General features: G+C 46.5%; 4 protein-coding genes and 2 pseudogenes across 4 annotated transcripts; 2 read left to right on the forward strand and 4 right to left on the reverse strand.

Annotated features, from left to right (window-relative positions):
• Positions 1–1322: 1322 nt before the first annotated feature.
• On the forward strand, positions 1323–3911 carry LOC117192912 (annotated as a pseudogene).
• On the reverse strand, positions 3767–10648 carry LOC117192911 (annotated as a pseudogene).
• A 257-nt stretch (positions 10649–10905) lies between these two features.
• LOC117192914 lies at positions 10906–11211 on the reverse strand. The gene has a single exon (XM_033397650.1). It carries the CDS (start codon positions 11190–11192, stop codon positions 11055–11057), a length of 138 nt encoding a protein of 45 aa, XP_033253541.1. The 5' UTR covers positions 11193–11211; the 3' UTR covers positions 10906–11054.
• Positions 11212–11348: 137 nt separating this feature from the next.
• LOC117192913 lies at positions 11349–13584 on the reverse strand. The gene is made up of 3 exons (XM_033397648.1): positions 13405–13584; positions 12322–12623; positions 11349–11433 (listed from the first exon to the last, which is right to left on the reverse strand). Exons 2-3 carry the CDS (start codon positions 12546–12548, stop codon positions 11421–11423), a joined length of 240 nt encoding a protein of 79 aa, XP_033253539.1. The 5' UTR covers positions 12549–12623; positions 13405–13584; the 3' UTR covers positions 11349–11420.
• A 4404-nt stretch (positions 13585–17988) lies between these two features.
• On the forward strand, positions 17989–19138 carry LOC117192427 (phenoloxidase-activating factor 3-like). The gene is made up of 4 exons (XM_033397099.1): positions 17989–18148; positions 18207–18554; positions 18621–18672; positions 18750–19138. Exons 1-4 carry the CDS (start codon positions 18073–18075, stop codon positions 19132–19134), a joined length of 861 nt encoding a protein of 286 aa, XP_033252990.1. The 5' UTR covers positions 17989–18072; the 3' UTR covers positions 19135–19138.
• On the reverse strand, positions 19070–20379 carry LOC117192426 (serine protease snake-like). The gene is made up of 3 exons (XM_033397098.1): positions 20065–20379; positions 19799–20006; positions 19070–19740 (listed from the first exon to the last, which is right to left on the reverse strand). Exons 1-3 carry the CDS (start codon positions 20318–20320, stop codon positions 19203–19205), a joined length of 1002 nt encoding a protein of 333 aa, XP_033252989.1. The 5' UTR covers positions 20321–20379; the 3' UTR covers positions 19070–19202.
• Between the last annotated feature and the right edge of the window lie 29 nt (positions 20380–20408).

Consider the following 20408-nt stretch of genomic DNA (forward strand, 5'->3'; position numbering starts at 1 on the left):
ACTCATTTGGAAGTCGTTCGGGATCTATCTACAGAATCCTTTCTGGCAGCATTAAGGCGTTTTATAAGTCTACGTCCCAAACCTCGAATCATCTGGTCAGACAACGCTACAAATTTTGTAGGAGCAAAAAATGAGCTTTTGGAGCTTCGGCAAATGTTCCTCAGCGATCCTCATACGTCGCCTGTGTCACATCTCTGCGTTTCTAGTGGAATCGATTGGAAATTCATCCCCCCTCGCTCACCTTATTTTGGGGGTTTGTGGGAGGCGGCTGTTAAAGCAGCTAAATATCATTTTCATCGCATCGTCGGGACCTACATTTTTACTCTTGATGAAATTCAGACCTTGGCTTGTGAAATCTCTGCTTTGTTAAATTCCCGTCCGCTTTATGCAATTACAGAAAGTCCCGATGATCTAGATGTGCTCACGCCAAACCACTTTCTCAATGGAGCCCCGAAAGCTGCATTCGACGAGCCAGATGTGGCGCATCTCCGGGTCAACCTACTTAGTCGATGGCAGCGGCTTTGTCAAATGAAGCAGGCGTTTTGGAGAAAATGGAGCACGGCGTATCTTTCGATTCTTCAGGAGCGGAGCAAGTGGCGGTCATCGTCTCCAAACATCAAGCTAGGAGCGCTCGTCATGATCAAGGAGGAAACGCTGCCACCATTAAGGTGGCCGCTTGGCCGCATTGAGAGCGTCATCCCAGGAAAAGATGGAACCATCAGAGTAGCCGTCATCCGCACTCAAAGAGGCCTTTTCAAGAGGGCCGTTGGAAAAATAGCGGTTCTGCCCCTTCAGGATGGATCTGTTAAAAGCCTTTGCCTTCCAACGGGGGGGGAATGTTCGGAGCAGAACCCAGCCGATTAGCTGCTTGCCAAATAGCACCTAATTCTTGGCCCTCAGCCGCTTATTTTGTTTGTTACTTATGTCTATGTCACTCATTTGTTTGTTAAAGCTTTGCGCGTGCTTGCCTTGCTAATCGCTCTCTGCCAGCTCGCTCTTCGCTATCTCCGCTTTACGTCTGCCTACCGACGTCAGCCGAGCGAAGCTGCGCTTAGCGATCGGAGCGGCAATGTAAAGGGCAGGCAAGCCACACTTGCAATTTGGATGTCACGCATTAAAGAACATATCGTAATTTTATTTCTGCGCCGAGTTTTATTTAATTAGAAATAATTAGTCGGCCGATTGGGGATAAAAAACATTATCTCCACAATCACTTTTATTCTTTAAAGAGTTTAGTGACTTTATAGGTACAAACAACGTTAGAGAATATTTAATGAATTAATTTCCATAGTTTCAGGAATTTTTCCAAACATTGACGCTTTCGAAAAGCCATCAACTTTTGGCGCAAAACTGATTTGAAAAGCTCTACCAAATATTTCTACCCTGATGAACCACCAGCAACCCCCCAAAAAACTCGGCTGAAAATGGGGCTGCATATGCCATCAGCTGTTCGAGCTGAAGGAGCTTTTCCGGTGGGTCGGTGGGTGAGTGAAGAGATGGGTTGGAAATATGTAGGCATTTGCGCAGAGTCCAGGAAAAAGGAATTGTAACAAAAACAAAATTGAAAAGTGATAAAAACAGGAAACAGGACCTAAAATTACTGAACCGGAAGAGCGGAGGAAAATGAAAATCGAATCTAAGAATGTGCGACCAGCATCCGGAGGAGCTTTGGGACTTTAGGACTCCTTTCGTTCCGCTCCTGGCAGCCATGTAGATGAATAAGTGCATAAGTGCAGGTGTCTACACCCATCCTGGAGCTCCGTACATACACCGTACCGTACACACACAGGGAGATACCTACTATAAATGTGAATCGCGTAGAGTAGCAGCCGTAGCCGTACAACCTGTAGTGAAGAGTCCCAGGATGAAGGTGCTCCGACTGCAAATGGCGAAGCTGATGCTGCTGGGCGTCCTGTTGGTCAATCTGATATTCCTGTACTACACCTGGAACACGCTCCTCTGGCGCGGCATTAGTAGGGTGCTAGCTGGTGACGAGATGGAGCCCAAGGCCCCCCCTAAATTGACGCCCAAGGAGAAGGTGCGCAACGCCAACAAGCACATAAGGAAGAGCATCACCATCGTGTTCTATGGACACTACAACTTTGAGCAGGACCTGCAGTAGAGCATCGACAGCATACTGGATGTGATACCCAACATGCCCATCCTGGTGCTTCAGGAGGGCGGCACCGAGTACGCCTATCCACCGGTGAGCTACGAGCGAAACATCACCGCTGGCGAGGATCAGACTGTGACCTTCCTCAATCTGGCCTTCGATGTCAGACACACGCGACAGGAGCTCGATCCGTTGGCCGCCATTCGCACCAAGTACGCCCTCCTCATGCCGGACAGTGTCCGGCTGAACAGCAAGAATCTGCTCCAGAAGATCCTGCGCGAGATCAACATGATCGGCGTGGCCGGGGCCCAGGCACAGCCCAAGGAACAGCGACTGGCCGTTCCACCGGAGGAGACGGTGCGCCGCATGGTGCTGGTCCCCTTTGCGGGCAATCTCAAGTCATTCAGCAGCTGTGCGCGGATGAGAATGGATCTGCCCAACTGGACGCTGGAGATAGTGGCAACTAATGACAGTCGGCGCTGCGATTTGGTAGGTTGTCATTCCAACAGGATGATCATAGCTCTGACAGTCCATTTCCATTTCCCTTAGTTTCTACAAAAGCACGCGATCCTGTTGGATGTGGCCGCTCTGGGAGCGATGCCCTAACCTTTCGCCCTGCCCTTCTCAGAGATGCTGTACATACAGGCAAAGATTGCCAATTTATCGGTGGGTACACCTCCATGAAACATCTCTGCATTCCCATTCCCATTGGTTATCCTTGCAGACCACCGTATTCTCACATGCCTTCCAGGAGGGAAGACGTCTCTTCGCCTCGCCGCCAGTTCCGGAAGATGTGCAAGCGGTTGCAGATTAAGAGGATCGTGCGACGGGCGTACACGGTGCTCGGCAAGCCACCGGCCAGAGAGAGCAGATGGCAGTCCCACCAGGGCGTGCTGGATGCTCAGTTCTCCAGCTCCAACATGTCACTGCCATTGGTCACGGACATCGATCTCTTCGGTTGCGAGCGTACCACAAAGTCCTGCATCGGCACCGTGTACAACAATCGGCCGTTCTACTCGTATCTGGACAAGCACACCCCACCCTGCTGCCTGGACAAGCTGCGGACCACTTTCAACCATGTGCTGGAAGAGTTCGAGAACGTGGGCATACGCTACTGGCTGGACAACAATGCACTGAAAAGCGCTGTGGAGACCAACGCCATTTCACCGGATGCCTACGACATTGACATCAGCTTCAATGTGCACGACCTGGAGCGCTCCAACGCGATGAAGAAGTCGCAGAGCAAGCCGTATGTGGATAACGAGGGCTTCTACTGGATCAAGGCCACCGACGGACACTACTTTCGCGTCCAATTCTCGAAGCCCAACCAGGTGGGAGTCAATCTGTTGCCCTACGAGATCAAAGGCGCCGAGGTGCGAGCCAGTGGCTTCTTTGGCTGGAAGGCGAGCATATTTGCAGCGGATTTTCTCCATCCCATGTCCACGGTGCTGTTTCTCGGCAAGAGTGTCTTGTGCCCCAACAATGTGCTCCAGTATCTGGAGGCGAAGCACATCAAAGTCCAGTCGCAAGATATGGCCATGGACGACTAGAAGTTGTAGAGGATATAGAAGATGTCTAGTTACAATTTAGTTAAGGTTTTAGCATAGATTATGGCTGAAGACCGAAAACTTTCAGATGGATTTGATTAACATTTAATTTAAAGTTTTGATTTAAGATCTTAGCCCATAACATTATATTGTACAATTTTGTGATCTTCTGTTGTGTTTCAGAGTTCCTTTGGTTGATAGCTAATTTGCGTAGATCTTTAAGGACGGACATAAAACTAACATAAGTCGCACTACGAATCTTTTAAAACCAAAAAACTCTACATGTTTTAAAGTGAAATATACAATCAGACTCGGGAAGAGGACTATCAAAATATACATTATATTATAGAGTGGATATTTCGCGTTGAGCATTTAGCTGCGCACGCTGGTGTCCGCGTCGGGGACGATGTTTCCTTCGGGCAGCTCCCGAACTAGGGATAGTAGTTTCTCCAGTTTGGAGATCTGCAGTGTGGTCTGATCCAGATACAACTGCTTCTTGGGCGGCTTGACCATCACGCGAAGATTGGGCGATAGTTTAAGCGAAGTGCTAACTCCCCTGGTCAAAAGATAGATTAAGGTGAGTTATGAGAGGGATCGGGGTACTACTTACTTTTCGTCGCCAACCACAATGAAAGGTATCTTCTCGTTGAAGGAGAGTCGGGTGAGCTTGTTCTTACGCTTGGGCACCACCGCCTGGATGCAGATGGCCTTATATTTGTTCACATTCAGATCGAAGACATGGACCTTGCCCTCGGTGGTGACAGCGGCGAAGACGGTGCTGGAATAGGGGGCCCACTTGACGTCGCCGACAGCAGATCCAAGATCAAAGATGAAGAGCGGATCGGGACGCATGTCCTCCCACACCTTGACGCGCCAGTCGCCGCCGCAGGACACAAAGATGTTGGAGTTGAAGCGATTAAAGTCGATGCGGTAGACGGACATGTTGTGTGCGTTGTAGGTCATCAGGTACTTGGAGCTGAAGGCCGTTCTGCACTTGTAAATGTAGCCGCACTCGGTGCCGACCAGGAAGATCTTCTGATCGGTGGTGTGGAAGATCATGCAGCTTCCGCCGCTCTTGAGGCTGACCTTGGTGCCGTCGGGCCCATCCACAAGACCGTCCTGCAGGAACAGTGTTATGATGGTCGTCACCCAGAGCTTGTTCTGCATCAGAATCCAGTTGAAGACCCGTCCGTCGGAGGACACCGAATAGAAGTTGATCTCGCCATCGGTCATGTCCGGGCCCCACTTGATCTGCCACACGCACTCTCCATGCTTGCAGTTCACGCCCTTGGAGATGTACAGCGCATCCTTGCAGCTGTCCCGCAGATTGTAGACGGCCACGTTGCCGTCGTACAGGCCAATCACCACCAGGAAGGGGTATGTGGGATGGATGTCACAGCACATACCACAATCGGTTTGTACTGTAAAGAATCAGGAATCAATCAATCACAAGCTCTGAGCTCTGAGAAGCCTACTGATGTAGTCCGGAAAAGAGGGATTCTTGACGGTAAAGAGGCAGAGGTAGCCCTCGTTTGTCTGCTTCATAAAGTCATCTGAATTGCACGGAAGATGAGGATAAAGGATGTGGTTTTACTTTGTGTAAGACTCTACTCACGTGAGCCAAAGCAAACTGCAAAGAGATCGTAGTAGCTCGGATTGAACAGGATATCGGTGACATTCATCTTCTTGGTCTTTTCGTATTGGAACTTCCATAGGGGCAGCAGGTTTCCCTCGCCCTCGCGGTACTCATCGGCCGGATCCTCCCAGTAGCGATAGTCATGAGCAATGTCGTCGTTGATGTTCTGGTTGATCTGCCAGCACTTGAGGTACTTTTTGTTGAGTTGCTCGGCAATGGCCGACTTGTCCTTGAACTTCTTCGAGCGCATTCCCTGCTTGCGGTCCTCCTTCTTGGCGGTTCCGTCCTTGGACTGTGTCTCAAAATCCTGCAAATACGAGTCGTAGATGACCCACTGCAACACATTGCCACCGAACTGCGAACGGGGCGGCGGTATCGTCTGGGTGTCCACACTCTGTAAAGGAAGCGAAAGGAAGAGCGTGTTGAGACATGGTTCCGTGGGATGCGACTGATGGGACTATGCAGTTAACTCACCCTCGTAGGATTCGTGTAGGTGAGGGCAGCGCGCTCGCAGTAGTTGAACTGGTTGATCAGCTTGCGCTTTTTGCCGGAGGCTGTGGCAGCGGCCGGCTGGGCTCCGGCGGTCTCCTTATCTTCGGCACGAGCCTCCGCCTCTTCGACGCCCTCATCGGCGCCTTCGCTGTCTTGGCCTCCTCCTCTTCTTCCCCCTCCTCGGCCTCCTCCTCTTCGGCTTCCTTTTCGGGTCCACTCTTGGCGTCGTCATCGTCGTCGGCATCATCGTTTTCGCCCTCGCCCTCACCGTCCCCGGCGGATGTGTCGCGTTGCTCCACCAGCGAATAGTGGGGCATGGGCAGGGGATAGCCAATCTCGTCGGACTCCTCGATCTGGAGACGGGCCTCCTCCGAGTCAACGTGCAAAGAGTTTCCGGAGTAGCTCAAAAGGGTCACTGTATTGCCCGGTAGCGGCGCCGGCACATATTCCCCTTCCTTGAAGCTGTAGACCACCAGATTGTGGATCACGTTTGTGTTGGTGGGCGTCAGCACCTTGGTGACCTCCTCGGCCAGCTCGGCCTCCGTCAAGTCCAGCTGATCGTCTGGCTTGAGGAGCTGGCGCGATCGCATCCAGGCATCAAAGTCATCGGCATCACCGCCGCCGCCATCGGCCTTCGTTTTGGAGGCTCTGTTCTGCTTGACGGAGAGTGTGGCGTACAGGGGACAGGGGGTAATTAATTCACGAAATATCAGGTCATGGACAGGTGGAAGTAGGGAGGAGGGTTGTGTCAGGTGGTCTGTGGTGAATGCATAAGTCCATTGATGGTGCCTCGCAAAATGTTCTAAACGGGAAGCGGGACGTGGAACAGGATGGTCACTCACCTGCCTGCAGCTCTGCGGGGGAATATCTTTCGGTGTACTACTAATGATGGAGTGCACTACGGTCTACGTTAGATAGGTGCTGTCTATGTCTATAGAGGGCACCAAGCATGAGGCATGCAAATTGAAACATGATACGAGTATTCGTGGTGAAGGGCCTGCGCCGCAACCGTTACCTCATCGTCATCGCTATTGCTGGCAACATCAACATCCTCCGGCGGATCGGTGGTCTCTGTGGCAGCAGAAGCAGCAGCCCAAGCAACAGCAACAGCACCAGCACCAGCACCAGTAGATTCTGACATACTTTTTCGACTAAAACTGAACGTGAACTGAGAGATGGAGGAGGAGAGCGAGCTGTCCTACTTTAAGCTACTACTACGAGTTGGGCTTTTGAAGAGAGAGAGATAGTACGAATAGATTGTATTTACAGATTGTACGGATAGATATGGAAAGATATTGGTTAAATGCATTAAAGACATACACATCTCTCAAAATTGTATTTACAAGTGCCTTCTCGGCCACAATGCATTTCAGAACGTATCTTTCATTGGATGGGATATTCATTCTTCCACAGAGGAGATCATATTTACAGACCCACAGCAGTCATCGCTCTGAAACGCACTGTACTTAGACATACACTCCCACTCACGCGCACACAGTACTATACACAGCTCTACGCACACACACAGCTCTACGAATTGCTAGTGGGGATTACAATCAATCTGTGGGTCATATACCGCCATGGCTTTGTTGGCAAGCTTCCACATCTTGGCCAGAAACTGGATTCGATTCGAGGCGGGGAGCAAGGAAAGTTCTCGTCTCCTAAAGCTGTCCAGCGAGAGCGGCGAGGAAAGACTGCCAGCAAGAAAGGAATGCTACTGGGGGGCCACTGAATTATGCCCTGCCCGATAATACGGCAATCCTGATGACGTTCGCCATGTCAGCGGCCTCTTCACGACAGCCGAAAGCGAAAAACTTTTGCGTCCTGACGCCACAACAGGATTGTGGCGGGCGGTGGCGGAATCAGAATAAACAAATTTTGCACACAACTCGATTAGTACGGGCTTCGTGGAAGGAGGGTGGAGGGAGAAAGAGGGAAGGGAGCTCCTCCCTGGTGCACATCCCTCCTTGGGAGGCATTCCAAGTTACATATTTATTTTGATGTGCATCTAAATAAAAAGGTGAGCCTAGCGTCGTATTCGTGAGTGAGTGATTTATTGACTCTTTTATTGCGTTGCGTCTGATGAGGATTCGACACTCATCATGCCCGTCCCCCCAATGGCCCCTTTTGCCACAACTCGGGAACGCCTTGGACCAAGTACGGGTGTAGTGGGCTAAATAAATTGGTAGCTGTAACCAAATTGCACGGCCTGAGCTGATCCGGGCTGGGGCTGGGGGCTATGGGCTGGCTGGCACGCACATGGATTGCTCCGGAAATTGCAAATTATGTATCGTGACAAACTTCCATCAGGACTGCCATCCGAAGCGGAAGGCTTTCAGCGGAACTTATTAAAAAGTAAGCGCAAAACGAAATTTAACGAGGGGGCACGTTGTGAGTTGCTGCGGACACCGCAACTCTACGGTTATACCCGATACTAAGTCAGTATGGCTCTCCTCCGGCAGACGCCGCTAATATTAAACGACACGACAAAGAGTGCGTGCGAGAGAGACAGAAAATCAGTCTGAGCGTGACGTCGGGCGCTGCGTAGCCACTGCAAATTGATTTGCATCTGATCTGATCCAGATTCCGCAACCGAATATATATGGTCATTCTCTATGATTCTGCGTTTTTAGTTTTCTCGAATGTGCAATATTGTGGATGCAACAGATTTTCGTTCTTTGTGTGGGCGGAAGGGGGTGGGGCGAAATTTCGAGATATACGTTTTATAGTAAGATCTAACAGGAGTGCGGATACCAAATTTGGTTACTCTAGCCTTAATAGTCTCTGAGATTTTTGAATATCCCCAGATTTTCGTCCTTTGCGGGGGCGGAAGGGGGTGTGGCGAAACTTTGAAACAAACTCGTCTCGGTCCGATATATTAGGAGTGTGGATACCAAATTTGGTTGCTCTAGCTTTTAAAGTCTGTGAGATCTAGGCGCTAATGTTTTACTCTAAGCAAAGCCGGCTATACTACGTGTGTGTTAGAGAGAGACAGGGCGAGAACAAATAAAATTGTTTTCTTGATACTGGCTCTAATAATAATACGATCCAATTCAGATTCTGTAGTCTAAAAGATATAGTCATTCTCTACGATTCTGCGTTTTTGGTTTTCTCGTATCGTTAAGATTTTGGATGCCACAGATTTTCGTCCTTTGTGGGGGCGGAAGTGGGCGGGGCGAAGTTTTGAAATATTTTTGTAGCTGTGACATATCACAGAAGTCTGGATCCAAAACATCGTTGCTCTAGCTCTTATAGTCTTTGAGCACTAGGCGCTGAAGGGGACGGACAGACGGACGGACGGACAGACGGACAGACGAACGGACGGACAGACGGACAGACAGACATGGCTCAATCGACTCGGCTATTGATGCTGATCAAGAATATATATACTTTATGGGGTCGGAAACGATTCCTTCTGGACGTTACACACATCCACTTTTACCACAAATCTAATATACCCCAATACTCATTTTGAGTATCGGGTATAAAAAGCAAAAATAGAACGAGGGGGAACGTTGTGAGTTGCTGCGGACACCGCAACTCTACAGTTATACACGATACTAGGTCAGTATGGCTCTCCTCCGGCAGACGCCGCTAATATTAAACGACACAACAAAGAGTGCGTGCGAGAGAGACAGAAAATCAGTCTGAGCGTGACGTCGGGCGCTGCGTAGCCACTGCAAATTGATTTGTTCCTTTTGGCTATAAAATTTATCTGATCTGATCCAGATTTAGCAATCTGATAGATATGGTCATTATCTATGATTCTGCGTTTCTAGTTTTCTCGTATCCTCAATATTGTGGATGCACCAGATTTTCGTCCTTTGTGGGGGCGGAAGAGGGTGGGGCGAAATTTTGAGATATACGTTTTATAGTGAGATCTAACAGGAGTGCGGATACTAAATTTGGTTACTCTAGCCTTAATAGTCTCTGAGATTTGTGAATATCCCCAGATTTGCATCCTTTGCGGGGGCGGAAGGGGGTGTGGCGAAATTTTGAAACAAACTCGTCTCGGTCCGATATATTAGGAGTGTGGATACCAAATTTGGTTGCTCTAGCTTTTATAGTCTGTGAGATCTAGGCGCTAATGTTTCACTCTAAGCAAAGCCGGCTATACTACGTGTGTGTTAGAGAGAGACAGGGCGAGAAAAAATGAAATTGTTTTCTTGATGCTGGCTATAATAATAATACGATCCAATTCAGATTCTGCATTCTAAAAGATATGGTCATTCTCTACGATTCACAGAAGTCTGGATCCAAAACATCGTTGCTCTAGCTCTTATAGTCTTTGAGCACTAGGCGCTGAAGGGACGGACAGACGGACGGACGGACAGACGGACAGACGGACAGACAGACATGGCTCAATCGACTCGGCTATTGATGCTGATCAAGAATATACTTTATGGGGTCGGAAACGATTCCTTCTGGACGTTACACACATCCACTTTTACCACAAATCTAATATACCCCAATACTCATTTTGAGTATCGGGTATAAGAAAGGACAAGACAAGGCCGTAAAGAACTCCGCTCTGACATTACGTTGCCAGCTCTCGAGACGAAAGGATGTGTGCGACCAGCAGCAAGTCTCAAGTGAGATATGTGGTGTGTGGTGAGGAGACTATATCTAGAGGGATTGGATCTGGGATCCCTGATGCTAGGTACGTTACCTTGGCCTTGGTCTGCTTGCCATCGCCCTTGGCTCCTTTTGTTTCCGGCATGGCTGACTCCTCGTTGCGGTATCGTTTATTTATATATTTTTTTAAAAAATGATTTTTGGCTTATGCGATTCTGGACTGGTTTGTTTTTCTGCTCCCTGACAGTAGTCTGAGAGATATCTTGTGTGCGTATTTCACTAAACCAAAGCAAACTAAACAAAAAACTAAAACTTTACGTAATTCTATTGGCAAAGGAGGGAAATGTGTTGTGTTGGGTTGGGTTGCCCGAAATTTGTTTCCATTTGTTTATTTCAGTTTCTATAGAAATTTGTCCGAAGCCACACGCACCAGGTTGCGGTTACCATTTGCATATCGATTGCCGCCGGGATCTCGCCCGAAGGTTAGTGCCAATGCCCAAGTCGGGAGGCAATGTATTGACCAGCCAGGGAATATATTGATTCATCGGTTTCTGTGTGAAGTCCTTTGTGTTCTTTACTTTCGAATGCATTTTTATTATACGACTATATACCGATCGGTTGTACATCATTATCATTACAAATATGGCTTGATTAATCTATGTACCACGGACTTGGCTTCAATGATGGCGCTTTATGTTTGCCGCCTCAGGCTTTTCACATATCGCACTGGAAGTTCCGGCAGATAAACGGAGACAAAGAACATCGCCGGCCCGAACAATATCATGCACATCAGCCAGTAGAGCAAGCCGAAAAATGTAATGGGGTCCATATGTATATTAAGCTATGATCGATCGATACTAGTGTCTTCTGTGCGTGTAAATTGTAAATAAATAACTAATATCACTAAACACCGGACTTGAATGTGGAGATTGTGCTCCGATGCTTCTAATAGGTTTACAGATATTGCTGCAGGTCACTTTAGATGATGATGACTTATCCAACGTTACGGCAATGCTGACAAAATATCGTACAGATCCACATACGTAGGAATATATCTTCAAGCGCGCCACCTGAAATGAGATATGAGATCAGTTAGTGGTCCAATTATAAGCATTTTGCGGGAGTTTCGTTTGCGGATCTTACAGCGTGCTGTTTCCTGCCCTGTTCGACGGTAACTTCCCCAGCTGCTCCACTGAATCACGCACTTTATACTCGTATACTTGTATGGTGGCCTCTCATATGTGATGGCTCACACCCAGTTGTTGTGTATTTTTAGGGCTATCCCCGGGCAAATCACATTCTAAATGTGGGGACTTTTTCAGCTGCTCTTGACGCCAGTTAATTCGTAACTGATCCCCGGACAGGCCTCCTCCTCCCCGAAGCGGCCCAACAGGTTCTAAAGTTCCAGTTCTCGCTCAGAACTTTGAGCCGAAAGCGTGACTACGAGTGTACGCTAAAAACTCATACAATGTTCAAACTGGTTTGCAGGCCCCACAACCTCCAGTGAACGATTGAACGTTAAGCGAATGTCTTTTAATTTAAATTTAAATTGAACGTTTTGATGGAGCCACAACACTGATCGTTTCTGGTTGGTTCCACACAATCTTTAATGGCAGGCATTGAACGTTTATCAGTGGTTAAAAAAATTATCATTGCAATGGGTATATTATGTTGGAAAGAGTACATATGGAGGAGTACGGCTATGTACAAGGACTGATACGTGATGGGAAAAGATAATATTAATATCTGTAGGTAGACTCAAGAAACAAAAGTTATTTTCTAACCGCCCTAGATGGAAAGGGTACTGCCCTATTGATTTCAATCTTTATCTAATCTAAATTTACACAATTGTTGATATCTCTCCACTCAAACTACACCCCCTTTAAGAGCTCCTAAACTGCGGAAATGACGAATCGTTCTTTCAACACTGCCTTGTAACAAGTTCTCCCCCAACTTACATGATATAGAAGTAGTTATCACTGTCCTTGCGTTTGGCATCGCAATGGTTGGTTTTATTAATGGACGTGGAATTCGTGGAACTGGTATCCATGTGCTGGGAGCTGGAGTTCCAGTTCCGGCCCCAGCGATTGGTGCTCTCACTACCATGTCCATTCTGCTGCTGATGATTTCCGAGATTGTTGTTGCCCTTGCTGGAGCCGGCGAAGAATGACTTTACGCTATCCATGATGCGACCCTCGTTGCGGATCTCGCTTTCTTTGTGTGGATCGTTTGGATTTGTGTGTGTGTGTGTGTCGAGCCTCTGGAGAAACAGTCAAAAATTGATAAAGCTAAAAATATATTTGTATATACACCATAATTTATTTATTTTGACTGAATCTTGTTTTTTTTATGTTAGTCGGCTCGCTCAAACCTGTGCGGGTGCGGCTGTTTCCAAGTGTTGGGAATCATTTGTTTGCTTATTTTGGGTGTCGTGTCGTACGATCTAAATTAATTTAATTTGTGATGCAGCTCAACAACAGGTCGCTTATTGATAAGATTTTCAATCAAAAATGTATGGCTGTATCTACTATGACGATGGTGCAATATAAAGGAACATAATTTTGCCTTTCATTGTTGGTAGGTACATAAAAAGGAGTACATAAACTGGAGTTCAGACAGCACAAAGAACAGAAGCAACCTGAGGTGTTGTTCAAACAAAGTTCGATAAAAAGGCACACATTACACATTATAGAAGAAAGTAAGTGGAAAGTGCGTCTTAATTTAAATCTACAAGCCATTGCTATGTACACCTATATTATGACTATACATGGCGTGTGCGTATAGTGTCGATCCAGTACATATTATCAATTAGCGGTTCAGAACAGTTCACTGGCGGCGCTGATAGCCGTATCATGAGAATCCAAAATGACTGAAGCACGCGCATTCTTTGGGATCGGATCCATGGGAAATAGTTTTCATGGTTAGTTAGTTAGTTGCTTAGTTGGACGTGGCAAGATTAGGAGATGGCCATGGAAGCATATAGCAAGGCATACTGGGAGACGGGACTGATAAAGCCATTTATGGGCTGACAGCCGACCTACCTCACACTCAATTGCCGTTGTAACAAGATAAAACAATAACTAGTGACGTGACTAGTTTCTGTCGCGGATTGTTCACTTCAATTGCAATTGCTTTGACACTATTTCACCTTGCCCTGGACTTTTTCCAGCAGAAAGACTGAAGCACACTTCGAAGTTCGAACCGCTTTGCACAACGTCTGCGATCGCTTTGAACGATGAAGTGAGGTCTTGCCGCCCGCCGCAGTCGAGTCGACTGTTCAAAAAATTTGAAAATTTCAGTGTTGCTATTCGTTTGTTTGTTGGTTTGGTGATCTCTGAGGCGGTTGTTCTAGTTTGTTTTGATCGATGTTTCTTTTCTGTTGTATATATATATATATATATATATACAACACCCATGTACGTATCTTTCGGCCGCTTTGATTTCGCCTCTCCTACCTGTTAAACCATGGCCGTTCTACCTGAATTACTTGAAGAGTATATAGAAGCCTTGTAAACGAACTTCCGTCTTTGTCTGTTTTCTTTCTCCCACTCTAGTTCTCTTTTTGTGATCTCTCTCCCCTTCTCTCTTTGGGTTTTTGTTGTGCTCTGCACGCATTGAGAATAGTATATGTATGTGCGGTACGTGCGAGTGTGTGTGCATTTTCCAACTGTTCACACACAATGTTGTAATTTTTTTACATACAGCTGCTGTGGACTTTAGACTGTCGAGTTTTCGTCTGTCGTATATATGTATGTATGTACATACTGTAGTAAATGTATATTTATTTATTTATTAAATTAACAAATTATCTGTTAATAATGGTACTTCCTTACTAAAGGCGGAAAAGGATAAGTTAAAAGTTAGATAAATTTAAATGATTATAAATATTGCATGCAATTAGTTTAAGAGACAGTTCAGGGGATAGGGTTTGACAGAGGGAGTTATAATTATGGCATAAAACCCTAAAAGGTTCATGATCAGCATAATTAGACCTACATATGGGTAGACGGATAGGCCTAAAAGTACGGGTAGGTCTGGATGGAACGGCCAAGTCAATCTGACCCAAGAGAGTTTGGGAGTCAACAGTCCCAAGAAGGAGCTTGTGCACGAACATTACGCCATTGCATATTCTGCGATGGTGCAACGACGGCAGGTCAATAAGATTTAGCCTAGACCGGTAGGGTGGCAAGATTCTACCCGAGTCCCAGTTAAAGTTCCGAAGGGCAAAAATTAAAAATTGCTTTTGCACGGATTCAATAACAGCCTGCTGCTCTTTATACTGCGGGCTCCACACACAAGAACAATACTCCAATATAGGACGTACTAACGAGATGTACAGTTGTTTCGTAACGTACGGGTCGTCAAACTCCTTGGACCAACGCTTGATGAACGCTAAAACACCCTTAGCTTTATTTACAGTTGCAGCTATATGGGTGTTGAAACACATCTTATGATCAAAAAGGACTCCGAGGTCATTTGAACTCGAAATTCGCTCAAGGACATGATTTCCTAGAACATATGAGACAAAATGAGGAGCGCGACGGTAAAATGTCATAAGTTTGCATTTGGAAAGGTTCAGAAAAAGAAGATTTGTTGAACACCACAATAGTAGTTCACTTAGATCAAGTTGAAGGCGTGTGTGCAAATACCAATCAGAGTAAGAAAGACAGATTTTGACATCATCAGCATACATTAGTGTAGTAGAGTATGTTATAACTTGAGGAAGGTCGTTCACAAATAAAATAAACAGAAGCGGGCCCAGATGACTTCCCTGTGGCACACCTGAAGTAACATTAACAGTATTTGACAACACGTTAGAAAACAAAACACGTTGAGTACGGTTAGAGAGATAGGACAAAATCCAATCTAGAAGATTCGTTGGGAACCCTAATAAAGAGAGCTTTTGAATAAGCAGAGCATGGTTCACAGAATCGAATGCCTTGCTGAAGTCCGTAAAAACTACATCCGTCTGCAAACCAATTTGAAAACCACGGTGGATTAGGTTAGAAAACTCAAGAAGGTTAGTCGATGTTGAACGATGTCTGAAAAAACCGTGTTGCGACGGAGATATCAAGCTGCAACAAAGATGTTGCAGTTGCCGGGTGACCAGGAACTCAAGAAGCTTCGGGATGGCGGAAAGCTTTGCGATACCACGATAGTTTTCAATGTTTGATCTTGAACCTTTTTTGTGAAGCGGAATGATGTAGGACTCATTCCAAATTACTGGGAGACAAGACTGTTCCAAGGAGAGGTTGAAGAGAAAGGTCAAGGGTTTGCAAAGGGACTGGGCACAGTGTTTTAAGATGCAACTTGGTACTTTATCTGGACCCGCAGAAAACGATATGTCCATAGATGACAAACCTTCCAGAACAACGCTTTCCTCGAAAAAGGGCAGAAAAATGCTGTTAGCTTGAGGTAGCTGGTACGGATACGGAGTGGATGCGTTGTAAATATGAGACGAGTACGTTGTTTGGAAAAAGTTAGCGAATAAATTTGCAATACCAACAGCAGAAGCTTCTGTTTTGTTCTGGTAATGAAGGGACGGAGGAAAAACGTTTGACTTGCGCTTAGAATTAACGAACGAATAGAATTTTTTAGGATCACTACGAAAGTTACTACTACATTGTGAAAGGTAATGATTATAACACTGACTATTGACGGCAAGGAACAGAGAGCGAGCGGAGGAGTATAGAGCTAAGGCCAACGTGGAGCCCGACTTCTGGTACTTTTTATAGAGCCGGGATTTATTATTTTTTAAGTATGACAAATACTTGGAGAACCAGGGAGGCTTGGACGATACAGGTACAGTGATATCTGGAACAAACGTATTAAGGGCGGAGTAAATAGAACTATAAAACGAGTTAACAGTTGCATCTATGTTCGGTAATGAATAAAGAAACGACCAATCAACACGCGAGAGATGTAGATCTAAATCAATAAAGTTTGTTTTGCGAAAACACTTTATGTGACAAGGAGCCATGGAACTGTCAGCACCTCCAGATTGTGTACACTCCAGTGATATCAACAAAGTTGGATGGTAAGGATCTTCAGGGAGAGATATTGGGCTTGCTCTAGATACAGTAGCAAGAGAACCATCGTTAACAAAAACGAGGTCAAGAAGTCTGTCCCTAATGTTTTTAACGGCATTAATTTGGACAAGGGAAATATCCGTTAGCCCATTGATAAAGTCATTATGGCAATTGGGAAACAACAGGTTAGCGTCATTACAAGGCAGCCAAGAAAGAAATGGGAGGTTAAAGTCCCCCATGACAATAATTCGATCATTGCACCCTAATGTAGAAACAACATTATTAATTGCTGAAAGGTGGTGTAAGTAAAGCTCAGCATCAGACCTGGGAGGAATGTAAGAGCAGGTTAAATAGAAAAATGAGGAGCCAACACGAACTTTGACTGCAACAAATTCAATTCCATGAATGTTATTGAATGGGAATAACTCAGATGAGAAAACAGATTTAACTGCAATCAGAACCCCACCTGCAAAAGATAGGCGGTCCATTCTATAAATAGTGTAACTATCAATGAAAATTTCGTGATCATTGACAGAGGAGTTAAGCCAGGTTTCGGTAAACGCGATGGCATCGAAATCAAAGGACGCGCTATTAGTATGAATTTGACGCAACTTTCCCAGCAAACTGCGAACGTTCTGATAGTGCATGGAAAAATAGTACATCAGTTTTTTGGAGCATGTTCGGTAATTCTTGGATTCGAGTTCGAATCTTTGAGAAGGAACTCATGCACAATTGTATGCTCAGGCCATATTGACGGTTCTAGAGAACAGGATAGTAAAGAATCAGGGAGAAGAATTTTAAAGGATGATATGTTGCGCTTATGTTTAAATGTAAATTTAGTCACAACTATATCAACAGGCGAAGTGTTAATTTTAGCGGCAAGATGTTGTTTAACATCCTCCGTTGTAGCCTCAGGAATAAGACGAGAAACAAATATTGCTTTCCGAGGGACCACTGCTTTAAGTTGAAGTCCCGAGCGAGATCGAGATGGTGGAGCCACTCCTAAAAGAAATCTCGGTACAAGGGCAGAGGAATAAGCAGCAATGGCTGTAGCAGGAATTGGAGTAGGAATTGCAGCAGGAATTGGAGCAGGAATTGGAGCAGGAATTGGAGCAGGAATTGGAGCAGGAATTGGCAAGACGTCGTCAGCAACCAGCACACCCGCACTAGGAGTATATGTGGAGCTATGTACATATATGTACATATGTTTGTCGGTATGCACTTTATGTGCTTACTTTACCGCGTTGGAATGCAATCGCAACTAAGCAAATACCCTACACAATTTCACACTGAGTTTTGATCTGAAACATGTTGCATATGTATCGATGGACATTTCATATGATTCACTCACCTAATAAACTAATTATAATAATAATAATTTATATTTCATTTTAGTTTTATCTCTGTTGTTCTAATTAAAGAAACGAGACAGATAAGATTTTAGTTCAACAAACAAACAATTTGTAATTCAAATGAGCGGTAAAATCGATTAATTTATATTGGTATGATCGATTTTAGATTTACTTTACGCCAATGCATTCACCAGATCTTCGTTAGCCTAGGAAAAGGTGTCAGCACGCTAGGTCACACAATTGATAAGAACCGATTCCCTATTAATCATGAAATACAGCAGCACATTAATCCGGATTAGTCGCTGGGGACATATTCACCGGAATCGGAATGGCTTTTTTGGATTGGCAAGACGTGCTCCTATGGAGTGTACTGTACCTCCTAGCTGGCGGCACTACGGACAATTGTAGGTATACCCCCGCGTGCGCTTACAGTTTGACTTGTGCAAGATGAACCTCTTCCAGTGGCAGAAAATGAAAACTGCTTCTACTGTGTGCACATTGACGAGTGCGGGAAACTGTTTGGAATCCTCCAGCAGGGTAAAAGTGCGCCATTTGAGGAAATCCGCTTGATATACAAATCCGGCTGCAATGATTATCGCGGTTTGTTCTGCTGCGAAAACGATCCGAAAGGCATTGAGGAACTTCAAAAACAAAACTGTGGTGTATCTGAAGCCCTTCCAGGGGACCTCAACTTCCGCGTCGTTAATGGCAAGGAAGTGAAATTAGGCTCCAGACCATGGATGGCACTGTTCTTGACCAACCGCTCCGCCAATGCCGAACACTTTTGTGGTGGCTCGCTCATAACGCAACGTATGGATACGATACCCTCCTAAACAGATATCCACATATTCACTATAGTCACACAATCTCTTGCAGGATTTGTACTCTCGGCAGCGCATTGTTTCACCAAACAGGAGTATGGGGACATGTGAGTTATATGTACAATACCTAAACATGTATTGGCTTCATATTTCATATCTGAAATTGACATTGATCTTGACGCAGAAACTCCGTGGTGGTTCGCTTGGGAGAGCACGATGTGCGCCATATCAGGGACTGCAGGACCTATGGGGACAAGGAGATTTGTGCCACACCGTCGGAGGATTTCGCCATAAAACGGATAATTTCTCATGAATTCTTCTCGTACAGCTCCACCACAGCACAAGATTCCTGCCGCGGCGACTCCGGCGGTCCCCTGGGGAGTCTCGTGAATTACCTCGGTCGACCCCGCTTCGTTCAATTTGGACTGGTGAGTTATGGATTCGACCACCGTCTACACAAACGTTGGATTTCATCTGCCATGGATAACCGAAATTATGCCGGAATAACCAATTCGTATAGGTATACATTTATTTGTAAAAAGTACAAGATTCTTACAGTAAAAGACTAATCAGACCACACAATGCTCTCGATCCAGTCGGTGAAGAGGTGGACCTTGGTATAGACGCTCGGGAGACCCTAGGTGCCGCACACCAAGCCATAGGAGACGATGCCAATTACTTGTTTGAGGCACAGATAGAGCGGATGGTGCACAAAGATGGGTCCACCCGAGTCGCCGTTGCAGGTGTCGGCGTTGCTGGTGAGCGATCCGGCACAGAACTGGGTGCGCGTCTCTATGCCCTGTTGGAGCCGCTCCAGACACTGCTCTTCGCTGAAACGCTGCAGGGTGACCTTCAGTAGGTGCGACGACTTCGTGCCCTTGTCTGAAGTGAACCCCCAGCCGGCGGCAGTCAGTTGGCTGTTCTCGTCGCCGCTGCTGGGTGGCAGGCAAGCGGGTGCCACATGTTCGTTAAAGACTGCCGCCCTGTCTATCTCAATGATGGCAATGTCGTTTTTAAACCCGTCCTCGTCATCGTACGACGGGTGCACCACGTAATTGACTACTCGGAAGTCCTGAACTTGGGCATCGTCTGTGGTGCTGTTGTAGTCCAGCTCCCCGAGACGCACCACAAATTTAGGAGAGTCAAAGTCGGGATCAAGTCGTTCGGCCTTCGATCTGTATATGCGGGGATTATTATCAGGCACAGCACTGCTTCCGCTGGTCTTCTACTTACTCGCTGGTTTCCAGACAATGCGCCGCCGTCAGTAAAAATCTGGGATGCACCAGAGCTCCTCCGCAATCCCAGTTGATGTCGGCCTTATCGTTCCCCTTTGTGCCAATCAGCGCCATGAAGGGGAACTCCTGGCCAGCCGCCTTCGAGCCGCCGACAATGAACGGCGTTGAGCGACAGGAGGCTCTGGCCTCGTTGAAACGTTTGCACTCTGGTGAAGTATCGTTTAAATATCACCTTGGTTATCGCAGTTGTTGTTTGCAGCTCACCCCGCTCAAACGGATGCGTTTCATCGGCCGGCTTCTGGCTCTGGTGATCCAGCGGTATCGGACAGCACACGACATCGTTGAGCTCGCAGTACTTGATATCCGCTCCTATCAAGTGATGGTTGTAGAATATCACGGGACAGTCGGTGGCGGTCAGCTCCATGCACTCGTCTGTCCCATTGTCGCAGAACTCGGCCCAGATACAGGTCGAAAGAAGCAGCAGCAGCCAAAGCTGAACTCCGACTAACGCATCATCCATTTCCGACTGCGTCTCGAGCGAAACTGAGAGTTGATCACGAGGCGAGCAGCTCTTCGACCGCACAATACAATGATCGCCGAGAGCTTTC

Source organism: Drosophila miranda, assembly GCF_003369915.1.
Source record: "Drosophila miranda strain MSH22 chromosome Y unlocalized genomic scaffold, D.miranda_PacBio2.1 Contig_Y2_pilon, whole genome shotgun sequence".
Lineage (NCBI taxonomy): Eukaryota > Metazoa > Arthropoda > Insecta > Diptera > Drosophilidae > Drosophila > Drosophila miranda.